The 14,690-nt window shown below is 49.1% G+C and overlaps 1 protein-coding gene across 1 annotated transcript in view; it reads left to right on the forward strand.

The window, feature by feature from the left end:
* LYRM1 (LYR motif containing 1) overlaps positions 1-14,690 on the forward strand; it is a 15,916-nt gene extending 1,226 nt beyond the window's left edge. The window contains exons 2-5 of the mRNA XM_014445495.2: positions 298-383; positions 4,410-4,575; positions 9,646-9,738; positions 14,005-14,690. Of these exons, the coding sequence (XP_014300981.1) occupies positions 298-383; positions 4,410-4,575; positions 9,646-9,738; positions 14,005-14,121 (462 nt within the window). The 3' untranslated portion in view covers positions 14,122-14,690. The remainder of the gene's footprint in view (positions 1-297; positions 384-4,409; positions 4,576-9,645; positions 9,739-14,004) is intronic.

Here is a 14,690-nt window from a genome sequence, read left to right on the forward strand (position 1 = left end):
TACCAGAGATCGGGAGTTTGATCACTTGCTATGATGTGCGCTGACCACCAGGGGACAGCGAGGAATGAAGGAAGGCCCCAGTGGGCAGGCAGGAGGCCCCGATCGGTCCTGATCGCCACCAGGCCTAGGGACCCTACCCATGCACGAATTTCGTGCACTGGGCCTCTAGTCAATCATAAGAATGAAAGTTACAAAATTTTTACTGTAAAAATTATGTAAGAATAGACTTCACAGGCAGTCCATACTGCAGTTCAGTTGTGGACCGCTGAACAACTTCATATTTCTGATGTCCTGCAGGAAATCCTAGCAGACCCCATTGCATCAGATCAACCCCGGAAACTAGAGAGGAAGGAAAAGGGCTGTCGGTTCTGCATCAGTGAGAGGTCAGTGATGGTTGGAGGAATAAATGTTGGTGTCTAGCCATTAAATCCATAGGAAGGAAGACTTCTAGGGAAAAGGTACTTTTTCTAAACAACTTACTTTCTAGGAACAGAGACAAATATAAATCAAAAGGATAAGAACTTTAAAAAATTTTTTATACATGGCTGATGATGTTTCTAGAATCTCAAGCTTCCATAGCATGAGGTTTTCATTATTCAGCAGACATTTGTTGACTAGCAGTTTGCACCTTGCCAGGTGCCGAGCATTCAGCAGTGAATACGATGCATGTGGTACTGTCCCCATAGAGGTTAGAGTCTGTGGGGGAAGACAGACATTGACAGGCCATTTCTTGAGTGATCACTGCTACAAAGAAGAAATACAAGGTGCCAAGGGACAGTTCAACAGAGAGACCTGATCTGGCGTATATGGTGAGGCAGAAGGGGAGGGGGAGAGATCGTCCGAGACCTCCATGTTTTCACGGAGAACTAAAGGATGACTAGGGGTTGGTAAGGTACATGGGAGGGGGTCAGGAGAGAGCCTTCTAGAAATAACAGGTACGTAACCCTAAGATAAGAAAGAACATGAGTTCTCCAAAGAACTGAAAGATTCTAATAAGGAAAGAACAACAGAGGCATTTTTTTCCTTGTTTTTTTTTGCACAAGAGTTAGAAGGAAATGGTAAGCCAGACTTGTAAACGGTACACACCTGGCCCAGCTGGTATAGCTCAGTGGTTGAGCATCGACCTTTGAACCAGGCGGTCACAGTTGGATTCCCAGTCAGGGCACTTGCCCAGGTTTCGGGCTTGATTCCCAGTAGGGGGTGTGCAGGAGGCAGGGGATCAGTGATTCTCATCATTGATGTTTTAATCTCTCCCTCTCCCTTCCTCTCTGAAATCAATAAATTTTTTTTTTTTTTTTTAAATAGAACACCATGGGAAACCGTAGACCATTCTTTTGGGAAATCTTCATAATTTCTATCCACACAGAAACCCTCTTTTTTTTTCCTTCCTCACCTGAGGATATTTTTTTAAATTGATTGTAGGGAGAGAGGAAGGGAGGGAGAGAGAAACATTGATTGGTTGCCTCTCATATGTGTACTGGGATTGAACCCACAACCCTAGGTATGTGCCCTGACTGAGAATTGAACCCAAAACCTCTTTGTTGTACAAGATGGTGCTCCAACCAACTGAGCCACCCAGAAACTCCCATTTCTTTCACATGACCCTTTCTTATTCCTCTCCATCCATTCCTTTCCTTAATAATTGAACCCGTGGGACACCAGGGTCAGTATCCAACTGTCTTAAGAATAAAGCCTGAGGTCTCTTGACCACAGAATGTTGGTCAAGCTCAAGATAGCACCTTGACTTCAGATAGGTTTCAGTCGCAAGACATGAAACAGTAAGACCATGGGGACCACACCCTCATGAAACCAGACAGGACCTGATACAGTGATGAGTAGGGCGCTCACTCCCACTCCTTCAGCCACCATGATCATGACCTTTTCCTGTAGCCCATTTCCTGGGAGCCACTGGGAGGCTAGGTGTTTTAGCATTAATTGCCTGTGACTGGGCTGGGCACATCTCCTCACTTGTAAACCTGTACGTACTTTCTTTGCTGCAAACTCCTGTTCCCGTTGGATTGGGCTTTGATGCATGTAGGTAAATGGACCCCTTCAGTCCAGTAACATGTAGGCTTTCTATGTCAACTGATGTTGGAGAGGAGACATCACTTACCCCCTTTCAGGATTAGTTTTCCCAGCACTTAAACATTCCAGTGTTTTGAAAATAGGCCTGTTCAGTACCAATTGTTCTGCTTGTTACCGGGAGTGCCCTAATTCCAGGGTCCTGTGTCAGGTGCTGGTGTATGATCAGTAAGAGCTCGGGCTGAGGTTCTTAGAGGAGAGAAGGAAAGCAATTAAATTCAGACGCAGCAGAGATGCTCGGTGTTCCTATGCCAGGCTCTCTCCTCCAGGTCCTGCTAACAGGGAGGTGAGGCATCTTTAGTAGATGTTAGTTACAGACGCCCTGCCTCTCACAGGAGCTGACTCCCAGACGTGCACAGGAAAACACGGGATTTTAGGGAGAGCCAGCACTCAGAACCCTTTCCTTAGCAGGAAGACGACATCATCTCCTCTGGGTTTTTATTAACGATCGGCCACAAAGCATGATGTTCTCTCCTGGTTTTTATTCCTTTTAAGCAATTTCTCTGAAGCATCGTGGACGTCAGAATTGGTGTCGGCTCTTAACCTCAGTCCTGTTAACTTGAATTGGTGAAGTTGTGCTTTCAAGCTTTTCATCAAACAGTTAAGCCTTGGTTCAGTCCTGGTTGCTCAGGAAAAGTCGCCAGGGTCGGGATGAGTAGGAAGGGCAGTCACAGTTGAAAGAGAGGTGCCCTGTGAGGTGAATTCCTTGGAAGTACTTGGAATTTCTGGGCCGACCCCTCCTCCCAGCTCCCATCTACATTCTTTAGCTGCCGAAGTTCTCATAGACCCAGGGCTGCCTAGCACACTGTCTCCATCGTCCTCTCCCTGCCCCTGGTGAGCTGCCCGGAAAGCCAGGGTCCTGGAGAGGAGGCCCTGTGCCTGGCCACGTGCTCCCTCTCTGATCTGTTCTCCCTCTTCTCAGCTCCACGTGTTAGAGGCGGGGTAGGGTCCATGCCCTAAGTCTGGCTAGTCGGGATCCTCCAGGCGTGGGCCTTCTTCTCTGATTTAAAGTTAATAGCAGAGAAATAGGCTGAAGTTTTTTCCCAAGTAAGAGAAGCAAGTACCTAACGTCCAGCAGCAGGCGAGTGGACACAGGGTGACCAGACAGTGGGCCGAATGGCAGTAGTGAGAACAGATGAGCTAGAGCTAAAGGAACAGCATGATGGGTCTCACAGAAATGGGCAAAAAAGCAAGGGACAGGAAGGCCAGGCCTTGCCCATGCACATGGAGATACAGTTTTAAAACTTGCTGAGCAGCACTATATCACGTTGCCTACAAAAACGTGTGAGAGATAGACCAGTCAGGCTAGTGTTCCCTCTAGGAGAGAAACGGGAATTTGACTTGGAAGAGGGACAGTGAGGGTTTCAGCTATACAGTTTATCCTTTAAGGTTCACTGTGAATCTGTGGCTGTTAATTATATTACTCTCTGTATCATTTTGTGTGTCTGGAATATTTCAGGATGTTAACAGGAATTTTTTAAAACACAGTTACTTTAGGGAATGCATTTAGGTGGGGTCTTAGCCAGGGCCTCTCAACATAAAACCTTGTTGTCTCAGAGTAAAACCCAGAGGGGCCACGGACTTCCGTCATCACCGAGGTTTTTAGTTCTCTGCACACGCAGTTCTGTGGACAGGACGTAGACCAACAGCACAAGAAATCTTTTCAACAAGGTTATGATGAACTAAGGTGGAACTGAGCCTGCAGACACCATTTGCTTGGCCTTCATGGTACTCACATTTTCCAAAGTAATGAATTCGTGTCTTTTTTGAGATTTCATCTTTTAAAAATCTGGACGGTCACCTAGTAAGCTATCCGGAGATCTGGCATCGCCAGGCCCTTGTTTCTACGTGGCAGCCACTGGCCGGGCTGAGAAGCGGCCTTTTTAAGGGGGCATGTCCTCTCCGTTGGCCACTGCCCCGCCAGCCACGTTCCCTGCCGGCCGGGCCTGGAAGGACTTGAGTTAGCAGCCCCTGCACTAAATTCAGTTATTAAAAATGTGCCTGCTCCTTGGCCCCCAGGGTAGTGGTGTAAGTTACCAGCGTACACACCGAGAGCCTCGTCCCGAGTGTTCTTTCCAGCTTAAAGAATAGTGAATGTGCGTTTCGGTTTTGCCATGTTTGTGAAAATGGCTGTCGTAGGAAACAGCCCGGGAGCAGCCTCAGCCACGCGGTGATGGGCAGGCCAGCGCCCGCCCAGCAGTGCCACCAAGCAGCTTGCTTGAGAAAGCAATTTTAGTCGAAAGAGCTTGATTAAAAATGCACCTCTTCTAGCTGCCTATTCTCAGGTGGGGTTTTCATGCAAATGTTCCCTCTTCTACTTCGGTGAGTGCGAGGATGACCACAGCCACAAGACAAGAAGTGCTTGGCCTGTACCGCCGAATCTTCAGGCTTGCGAGGCAGTGGCAGGCAGCGTCAGGGCGGGTGGAAGACACCGCGAGAGAAAAACAGTACATCCGCCATGAAGCCAGGACGCTGTTCCAGAAAAACAAAAATGTGAGTAGCCTCAGTCGGAGATCGGAGATCGGAGATCGGAGATGGCAAGGAGAGTAGCTGCTTGTGTTTGTCTATTTCTCTCTGTCCTAAAGTCGAGAGGACAGCAGTCACAGCGGCAGAGCGCGGCGGGCAGCCGTGGAGGCTCTGCTGGGTCTCCCCTGCACTTGCCTTCGGTCTCGGTTGGGCTGCCTGGCTCAGCACCCGCAGCAGGCCCGTCGGCGAGCTGAGCCGCAGGCAGGGTTCCGGCGGGAGCAACCCTGCACCCCTGCGCCTGTTGTGGGCCACTCCCGTGGGAGGGTACACGGTTTTGTTTTGTTTTTCAGTTCATAAACTAGGCAGAGCCTCCAGTGTAAACCCATTCTGAGGGAAGAGACTAGAATTAAGCACAGGATGCCCTTGATGACCTCGCTTTGCACTCAAGCCTCTGGCCAGCAGAGTGAGCTTGCCCTCTGGGCCCACAGAATGGGCTCAGTAGTGCCTAGGAACCGTCTAATAGCACTGCACGCCCGATAGACCCCAGGGCCAGAAGCCACTTCTGAGGGGCTCCATTCAGTCACCCCAGGAAGCCCTCAGGCATCACCTGGAGCTCCTCAGGAAGACGGCCTGGCACAGCGCACGGGCGAGGCTTCCAGCTCCCAACCTCTCTGGCCGCCTCCGCGTGATCTCACGGATCCCATGCTGTTGAGTTCCTTCATGAAATGTCCTTTATTTCATCCACTCTGGCCCCTGCCTCAGTCTCCTTTCTGACCCGCCTTCTCCACACCCCTGCTGCCAGCCATAGGTGCTCTGAAGGTCAGCGTATGTGCTGATGCCCAGGACCGGCAGCTGCCTTGTGGTTCCAGCTCCCATATGTGAACACCCAGCCTTGGCCTTTTACCACCCACCTGAAGGACCTCCCCCAAGTATAATGGTCATGTGACCCTCCAGCTTCTCCACACTCTGCTCCTGGTGCACACCATGCGTGCCACACCAGCGTACACGCAGCCCCAAGGTCCTTAAACTGCCCTGGGAGGAATGGAATCAAATACTGCAAGTGCTGTTTCTGTTTATTTTTATTGCATCGTTTCAAAATGTCTGCTTTGTGTATAATGAAATTATTAGTGTATTTAATGAACTTAATACAGTGCCTTACACTCCGGAGCGTCGCTCATGGGCCTGCCTTGTGGGTGTCATAGATTGACCAGCGTTACAAATACTTTGACTCAATTTGCCTTCAGGAGGCCTTCCTCAGTTTCTCTGCTCTCACCTGACCCCAGGATGAGCCCTGTCCTGAATTCCTATATGGTAGTTGATTGTGCACCACTGTGCCTTTCTGTAGCTTTAGGTTTCAGGTTGTCCTCTCTGGCAGTAAAGGCAGGGACCATGGCCTCACAATGCCCAGCCTGGTGCTGGGGGTGCCACAAGAGCACGTGCCCTGAGGACTGCTAAGACCCTGGGTTTCCAGTATGGCAGCCATCAGTCCCTCACTTGCCACTGCTTGCATGGGCCCAGTGTGGTGGGGGCGGAGGGCGCATGTGTGCATGGCGGTGCAGAAGTGAGATTTTTATGTTGGGGGAGGTACATGGGCTTTTCATTTTAACATATGTGCTTGTTTTCCTATGTATAGAAAGAAAATAGAGTATCAGGTTCTTTCACAATTACTATGCTTAGAAGAGTCCATTTAAAGAAAAAGTTTATTTTTATTTTTTTAAAACTTTTATTGATTTCAGAGAAAAAGGAGAGAGGGAGAGAGAAACATCAATGATGAGAGAGAATCAGTGATTGGCTGCCTTCCGCACACCCCTCACTGGGGATTGAGCCCACAACCTGGGCATGTGCCCTTGACCAGAATTGAACCTGGGACCCTTCAGTCCACAGGCCGATGCTCTGTCCACTGAGCCAAGCCAGCCAGGGCATAAAGAAAAAGTTTAGTGTTAGTGTTGGTGGTGGGGAGATCAAATCATGCAGGCAGCCTCTGAAAGGTGGAATTTGGAGAACTCTAACCCAAACTTGTTCAGATGGAAGCTGGAGCCCAGGCGCCCTCGGCCCCGTGGCCATAGCTCTGTCAGGGCTTTCTTTCTCCCCCATTGCTCATTACAGACAGACATACGTAGTTTCTTGTAACCACTTGCTGTAAGAGCTTGATAATAATCCAAAGGTATCTCATGAATTGCTCTGAATCCTAAGAGGCAAATGGGAAGGGACATGGACATGTTCCCAAGGTGGGCATCAAAGCAACAGCTTCTGAGAAGCACAGAGATCAAAAAGCTGAGCCTCTGCCCAAGGGACTCCCCTGGGGTCTGTGCACTGCAATTCTCATGCTCCAGGAGGTGCCACGGGACACAAAGGCACTTGGGCTTTCCAAGCCGCGCAGCCCAGCCTTCCCTGTGGTGTCCTGTGGGGCTGCTGCAGCCCAGCTCGGCTCTGAGGCCACTGGCAACTGCTTAGCAGCCCGCGTTGACTCACGGCATCTCAGAGTGAGAGGCTCTCTCCCCTTCACCACCAGCTTTCTGTTGCTGAGAATGAACTTGTCATTCTTTTACTTGAAACTGGACTACTACAATTTGGCCATTTTAGAATTTCAGAAGCCATTTCTTCCCCTTACTAATGAGCAAGGCAATTCACAGTTTAAAATGAGAGAGAGATGAATCATTCTTCAATGTCTAGCAGCACTTGCTGAGACAATTGGGTTACTTTAAAGTTTGACCAACGTGCGAGGATGTGAAGAAGTGCTGTGGGAATGTGATTCATAGCTGCTTGAAGGAATTTAAATCCATCAGCCCCTTAGAGCAGCAATTTTCAACGAGGGTACCACAAGAATTTTTAGTAATCCTTTTTTCTTTTTAATCCTCACCTGAGGATATATTTTTATTGATTTTTAGAGAGAGGGAGCGAGAGAAGCAACGATGTAAGAGAGAAACATTGATCAGTTGTCTCCCCATATGCTCCCAGAACCTAGGTATGTGCCCTGACTGGGAATTGAGCCTGCAGCCTTTTGGTGTATAGGATGACAATCCAATTGAGTCACCCAGCCAGGGCCGCAAGAATGTTTAAAACATGAAATACCTGACTATTTAGTCAGGGGCACTGACCTCTCTTCCTTTAGATAGCCAAATAAAAAAATGACAACAGCTGTCCAATAGGAATGAAATAAAACTATACCTATTTTTTTGTATTTTTTTGTCAGCTCAGCAAAAAATACATTTTTTGGTGTGCTGCAGAATTTTATTAATTAGTTTCTGTGCCATGAGATTAAAAAGGTTGAAAATCACTGGGTATTTGAATCTAGAGGCACTATCTATGAGAATTAAAAATGCATGAACATATACCCTTTGACCCATAATTCTTCCTCTAGGAAATTATCTTTTAGATATATTTGTATGTGAGCCAAAAAAATTTAGAGGGATCCATAACTTGTTTATAATGGCAAAGATTGGAGATAACCTAAATGTCCATCAGGAGAAGATTGGTTAAATTATGTTGGATTTTGGTACAGCTGTTCAAAAGAATGGGGCAGCCCTAGCTGGTTTGGCTCAGTGGATGGAGCATCGGCCTGTGGACTAAGGGTCCCAGGTTCGATTCCAGTCAAGGGCACATGCTGGGGTTGCGGGCTCGATCCCCAGTAGAGGATCAGATTCTCATCATTGATGTTTCTCTCTCCCTTTCCCTTCCTCTCTGAAATCAATAAAAATATATTTTAAAAAAAAGAATGGGGCAGTTTTACATGCATAAATATAGAAGGAGCTTCAGTTTATTAGTGGAAAAAGCAAGATTCAGAACAAAGTGAGAAAAAAACCTTGAATGGATAAAAAAGGCTATAGTACATTTACACAGTGGAATAGTATGTAGCTTTAAAAAAGAGGATCCCTTACCCTTTGTAATAGCATGGATGGACCTGGAGAGCGTTATGCTAAATGAAATAAGCCAGTCAGAGACACAAATACCATATGATCTCTCTCATTTGTAGAATCTAATGGACAAAATAAACTGACAAACAAAATGGAACCAGAAACATGAATACATGTAACAGACTGGCTGGTGCCCAAGGGGAGGTTGGTGGGAGGTGACTAGATAAGAAGGTGAAGGGTTTAGCTAAAGAACATATATGCAGCCCAGCCAGTGTGGTTCAGGTTGAGCGTTGACCTTTGAACCAGGTGCTCACGGTTCGATTCCCAGTCAGGGCACATGGCCAGATTGCGAGTCCATCCCCAGTTGGGAGCCTGCAGGAAGCAGTGAATCAATGATTCTCTCTCATCATTAATGTTTCTATTCCTCTCTCCCTCTCCCTCGCTCAAAAAAACAAACCCCAAAAACCATATATGCATACCCCTTGGGCACAGGCAATAATTTGGTAAAGGTGAAGGAAAAGGGAGGGTTCAGGTGGGCAAAGAGGGAGTGGTGGAGGGGGACTCCTACAATAATGTCCAATTTAAAAAAATTCAATAGAAGCAAAGAAAAAAACCTACATGTATACATGTATGCTGATATATGCAGAGAATACCACTGGGAAGACAGACAAAAAACTGCTAGTAATTGTTGTCCTTGAGAGGGGAACTGGGGGACAGGGGTAAGAGGGAGACTGCATTTTGTAAGTTTAGTCCACAGCAAATTTTATATTAAACTAGAGGCTTGGTGCACGAATTTATGCACGGGTGGAGTCCCTTGGCCTGGCTGGTGATCGGGGCCGATGGGGGCCCATCTTGCCCAGTCCCAATCAGGCTCATCGGGGCCGGGAGGTTAGCTGGCCAGCCCCAATAGCCCCTGAGGGGCCAATGGGGGCTGGCCGGCCACAGGGAGGGACCTCGGGAGGTTGGCCACCTGCAGGAAGTTGGCTGTGGGAGCGCACTGACCACCAGGGGACAGCTCCTGCATTGAGCTTCCTCCTGGTAGTCAGTGTGCATCGTAGCTACCTGGTGGTCATCCGGTTATAACGGTCGCTTAGGCTTTTATATATATTATATATATAGATTTCTTTTGAATTTTTGAATTATCAATATTTAATTTATTGAATGGTAAATCAAAAGAGTTTCAGAAAATGTGTACCTGTATTCTGTGTAGCATTAGAAAAATGCCCGTTTTGTCTTTCACCAGCTCACAGACACAGACCAGATTAAGCAGTGCATAGATGAATGCACAGCTAGGATCGAAATCGGACTGCACTACCAGATCCCGTATCCAAGGCCAGTAAGTGTGACCCGGTTAACACGTGGTGGGTACTCATCCTTTGCTGAGTGTTTGTCTAGAACAACGGTTCTCAACCTGTGGATCGCGACCCCTTTGGGGGTCGAACAACCCTTTCACAGGGGTCGCCTAAGACCATTGGAAAACACATATATAATTACATATTGTTTTTGTGATTAATCACTATGCTTTAATTATGTTCGATTTGTAACAATGAAATCGGGGGTCACCACAACATGAGGAACTGTATTAAAGAGTCGCGGCATTAGGAAGGTTGAGAACCACTGGTCTAGAAGGCCAGAGCTACTGCAGGAGGCATGTTGGAAACAAGCTCTCCTTGCATGCCATCAGCCTATCATGACCAACCAAGATGCCAAAGAAGACTATCTCCTACGTGTATAGCTTTCCCATGTATAGAAGGGAAAGCCAGCTCTCAGTTGCATAGCGTTCTCTTTTGCTTTTCACTTTTTTATGGAAAAATTTTCTTCTTATATTAGACAAGGTTGTTGTTAATAAAATAATAAAGTTCAAACATTAAAGGCATGCATAAGATAGAAAGTGAAATTTGTCAAAATTCACACCCTGTGGAAGTGACCCCTGTAACTATTGGGTTAACCATATGAAACTACCAATTTTCTACCCTTGACCTACAAAAAACTGCTGGTAATTGTTTCTTAAGAGGGGAACTGGGGGACAGGGGTAAGAGGGAGACTATAAATTTAATCCACAGCAAATTTTGTATTAAACTAGAGGCCCAGTGCATGAAATTTCGTGCACTGGGGGCGGGGGTAGAGGGAGAGTGTCCCTCATCCCGGCCTCCACCCTCTCTCAATCTGGAACCCCTTGTGGTATGTCCAACGACCAGTTTAGGCCCCCGAGGGGTCCCAGATTGTGAGAGGGATGTCCAACTGCCAGTTTAGGCCTGATCCCTGCAGGCCTGTGGGATTGCACTGACCACCAGGGGGCAGCTCCTGCCTTGAACGTCTGCCCCCTGGTGGTCAGTGCGCATCATAGTGACTGGTTGACTGGTCGTTCTGTCATAATGGTCACTTAGGCATATATCCTATCTAATAATAGAGAAACATGGTAATTAGTTGTACCTCCGCTACCCTTCCCATTGGCTAATCAGGGCGATATGCAAATTAACTGCCAACCAAGATTGCGGCTGGCAGCCAGGCAGCTTGAAGCAAACAGGAGGCTTGCTTGCTTCAGTGACAGAGGAAGCCAACGTCCCCCACCTGCCTTGCCGGCCTCTGAGCTTGCAGTTTAAGAAACATTGTTACAAATATAGAAGCTAAACAAAACCCCAGAAACCTGCTTTCAGCCAGCAGGACCGCAACATTGTTTCAATTATAGAACAAACGCAGATCCCTGCTTTCAGCCAGCCGGGATCTCAGAGCTGGAGTGAGCAGGACCGCAACAGTGTTACAATTATAGAACCCAAACAAACCAGACACCTGCTATCAGCAGCCGAGGCCTCAGAGCTGGAGCTAAGCCTCAGAGCTAAAGCTGGCCCAGAATAAAAAAAAAAGAAAAAAAGGACAGGTTGGGAGCTTCAGTCACCCGCCAGCCTGAAAACGGCCCTCAGCCCCTCACCCAGACTGGCCAGGCACCCCAGTGGAGACCCCCACCCTGAAGGGGGTGTGACCAGCTGCAAACAGCCATCATCCCCTCATCCAGGCTGGCCAGCCACCCAAGCGGGATTCCCACCCTGATCCGGGACACCCTTCAGGGCAAACCAGCCAGCCCCCACCCGTGCACCAGGCCTCTATCCTATATAGTAAAAGGGTAATATGCCTCCCAGCACCGGAATCAGCGGAGCAGCGAGGCCTCCCGGCACCGGGATCAGCGTGACAGGGGGCAGCGCCCAAACCCCCTGATTGCCCTCGGCTCTGTGTGTGACAGGGGCGGGGCCACAACCTTCCTATCCGCCCTGATCTGTTCATGACAGGGGGAGGTGCCCCAACCCCCTGATCAGCCCTGCTCTGTGCCTGATAGGGGGGAGCTCCCCAACTCCTGATCGCCCTGTGGCTCTGTGTATGACAGGGTGTGGCGCCCCAACACCCTGATCGGCCCTGCTCTGTGTGTGACAGGGTGCAGCGCCCCAATCCCCGCCCCCACGGGCCCTGCTCTGTGTGTGACGGGGTAGAGCCATAACCTCCCCATACGGCCCTGCCCTGACCTAAGCCAGCAGGTCATTATCTCCCGAGGGGTCCCAGACTTTGAGAGGGCACAGGCCGGGCTGAGGGACCCCCTCTCCCCTCTGAGTGCACAAATTTTTGTGCACCGGGTCTCTAGTGTATACACACACACACACACACACACACACACACATACTAGAGGCCTGGTGCACAAAAATTTGTGCACTCGGGGGGGGGGGTCCCTCAGCCCAACCTGTGCCCTCTCAAAGTCTGGGACCTCTCGGGGGATGACCACCTTCTGGCTTAGGCCCGCTCCCTTGGGGATTGGGCCTAAGCTGGTAGTCAGACATCCCTCTGGCAGCCCGGGAGACCTCGGGGGATGTCCACTTGCCAGCGGGGAGCAGGCCTAAGCTGTAGTCGGACATCCTTAGTGCTGCTGAGGAGGTGGGAGAGGCTCCCATCACCACCACTGTACTGGCAGTCGGCAGCCTGGCTTGTGGCTGAGCAGAGCTCCCCCTGTGGGAGCACATTGACCACCAGGGGGCAGCTCCTGCATTGAGCGTCTGCCCCCTGGTGGTCAGTGTGTGTCATAGTGACCAGTCATTCTGCTGTTAGGGTCAATTTGCATATTACCCTTTTATTATATAGGAGTGCCTGGCCAGCCAGGGTGAGGGGCTGATGGCTGTTTGCAGGCTGGCTACAGCCCCTTCAGGGTAGGGGTCCCCCCTGGGGTGCCTAGACAGCCTGGCTGAGGGGCTGATGGCTGTTTTCAGGCTGGCCACAGCCCCTTCAGGGTAGACGTCCCCCCTGGGGTGCCTGGACAGCCTGGGTGAGGGCCTGATGGCTGTTTGCAGGCTGGCCACAGCCCCTTCAGGGTAGGGGTCCCCCCTGGGGTGCCTGGACAACCTGGGTGAGGGGCTGATGGCTGTTTGCAGGCTGGCCACAGCCCCTTCAGGGTTGGGGTCCCCCTTGGGGTGCCTGGCCAGTCTGGGTGAGGGGCTGAGGGCCGTTTGCAGGCTGGCTAAGCCCCCCAGTGGGGACCCTCACCCCATGAGGTTGTGACCATCCTGGGTGAGGGGCTGATGGTTGTTTGCAGGCTGGCCACAACCCCCAGCTACCCCAGATCCCAGTGGAGTCTGGCTGGAAGCAGGTATCTGGGATTTATTTGTCTGCTATAATTGAAACTTTGTTGCCATGAGCGGAGGCCACAGCCAGCTCAAAGCAGGCAGGAAGCTTGGCTTCCTCCATCGCCTGGGCAACCAAGCCTCCTGCTTGCTCCAGCTCCGTGTCTGCCGCCGCTATCTTGGTTGGGTTAATTTGCATATAGTTGCTCTGATTGGCTGGTGGGCATGGCTTAGGGCATAGCAAAGGTACTGTCAGTTAGAATCTTTGTCTTTTATTAGTATAGATTGTTTTTAAATTTTTGAATTATCAATATTTAATTTTTATTGTATTGGCTGAACCTGATAGTTTGGTAATATATCATTGTAGTCTTTTTTTCCACACTCATGTACATACATTTTCTTAACACATTAAGCGCCCATCCTGTTTTGTCTTCTGGATGGAAAGTATAGTGTCAGTTACCAGTGACTGACGGTGCTTAACATGTTAAACTACACGAGTCCTGGGTGTCCTGTTTATTGCCTGCTTGCTTTACTTCCTGGCTTCTGGGCATGTCTGCTTCTCTCTTTTGCATGGTTGCCTTGCATCCTTTTGTGAGAATGAGCCCTTCCGGTAGACGTTTAGGCTGGTCCCAGTTTGCCACCACGCACACATCTTTGCGACCATGCTTCCCCTCACCTTTGCATTTTCATTTCACTGTGGTTTGTGGCTTTTCCCTCCATGCAGACAACATGGCCAAGAAGAGCCCAGCTCTGGCATCAGACACATCTAGGTTCAGATCCGCTCTCTCACTTCATGTCTAATCTGAGCAAGTTTTAACTTCTAAGCCTCCATTTTCTCATCTGTAAATGCTGATATAATGCCCCGAGATGATTGTAAGGATTAATGACTCTGCAGATGTAGTGCTGAGCAGAGAGCATGGTATTTAGAAACTGCTCAATGAATATAAGCTGCTGCAGTGATTATAGTTCTTAATATTATCATTATTCTTACTCTTCTTACTCAGATTCATCTGCCTCCAATGGGCCTTACCTCATTACGAGGCCGGGGACTTCGAAGCCAGGAGAAACTGAGGAAACTTTCCAAACCAGTTTATCTCAAGTCTCATGATGAGGTTTCCTAATCCAGGGAAAGTTTATTTCTCAGACGATGAGCCAACTAGGTCTTCAATGTAAACCAAACGGCAAAACCTTTCTCCTTGATTGGGGCAAAAATTCAAGTATCTTCTTTAAAGGCTCCCAAATATTGGTACTGACCTCATGACGTGTGCTCACAGTGTGTCAGGGCCTTGCTGTCTGCGGGGATGACACTAATCCTGGCGGTTGCAGACCTCACGGCCTCCCCGAGGGAGAAGACTGGAGAACGGCAAAGCTGCTCGAGGCAAGTCCTTGTCTGGCCTGTCGGCTGACACTGAGAAGCCACCCAGTGTCTGGGTTTCTCATGGCTGCTCGCAAACAACCTACCTCCCTCGGAATAGTGTAGGCTTTCTTTTAAGTTATAGATTTGCTTACAGGTGGGCTTTCCCCCCTGGCTGGTGTGGCTGGATTGGTGTTGCCCTGTACACCCAAAGGTTGCCGAAACCAGGCAGTGCCATGTCTGGGTTGCGGGCTCGATCCCCAGTTTATGCTCTTGCATTGATGTTTCATTCTCTCCCACTCCTCTCCTCTCTCTAAAAATAAAAAATCTTTTTTT

Source organism: Myotis lucifugus, unplaced genomic scaffold, assembly GCF_000147115.1.
Source record: "Myotis lucifugus unplaced genomic scaffold, Myoluc2.0 scaffold_458, whole genome shotgun sequence".
NCBI classification, from domain to species: Eukaryota; Metazoa; Chordata; class Mammalia; order Chiroptera; family Vespertilionidae; genus Myotis; species Myotis lucifugus.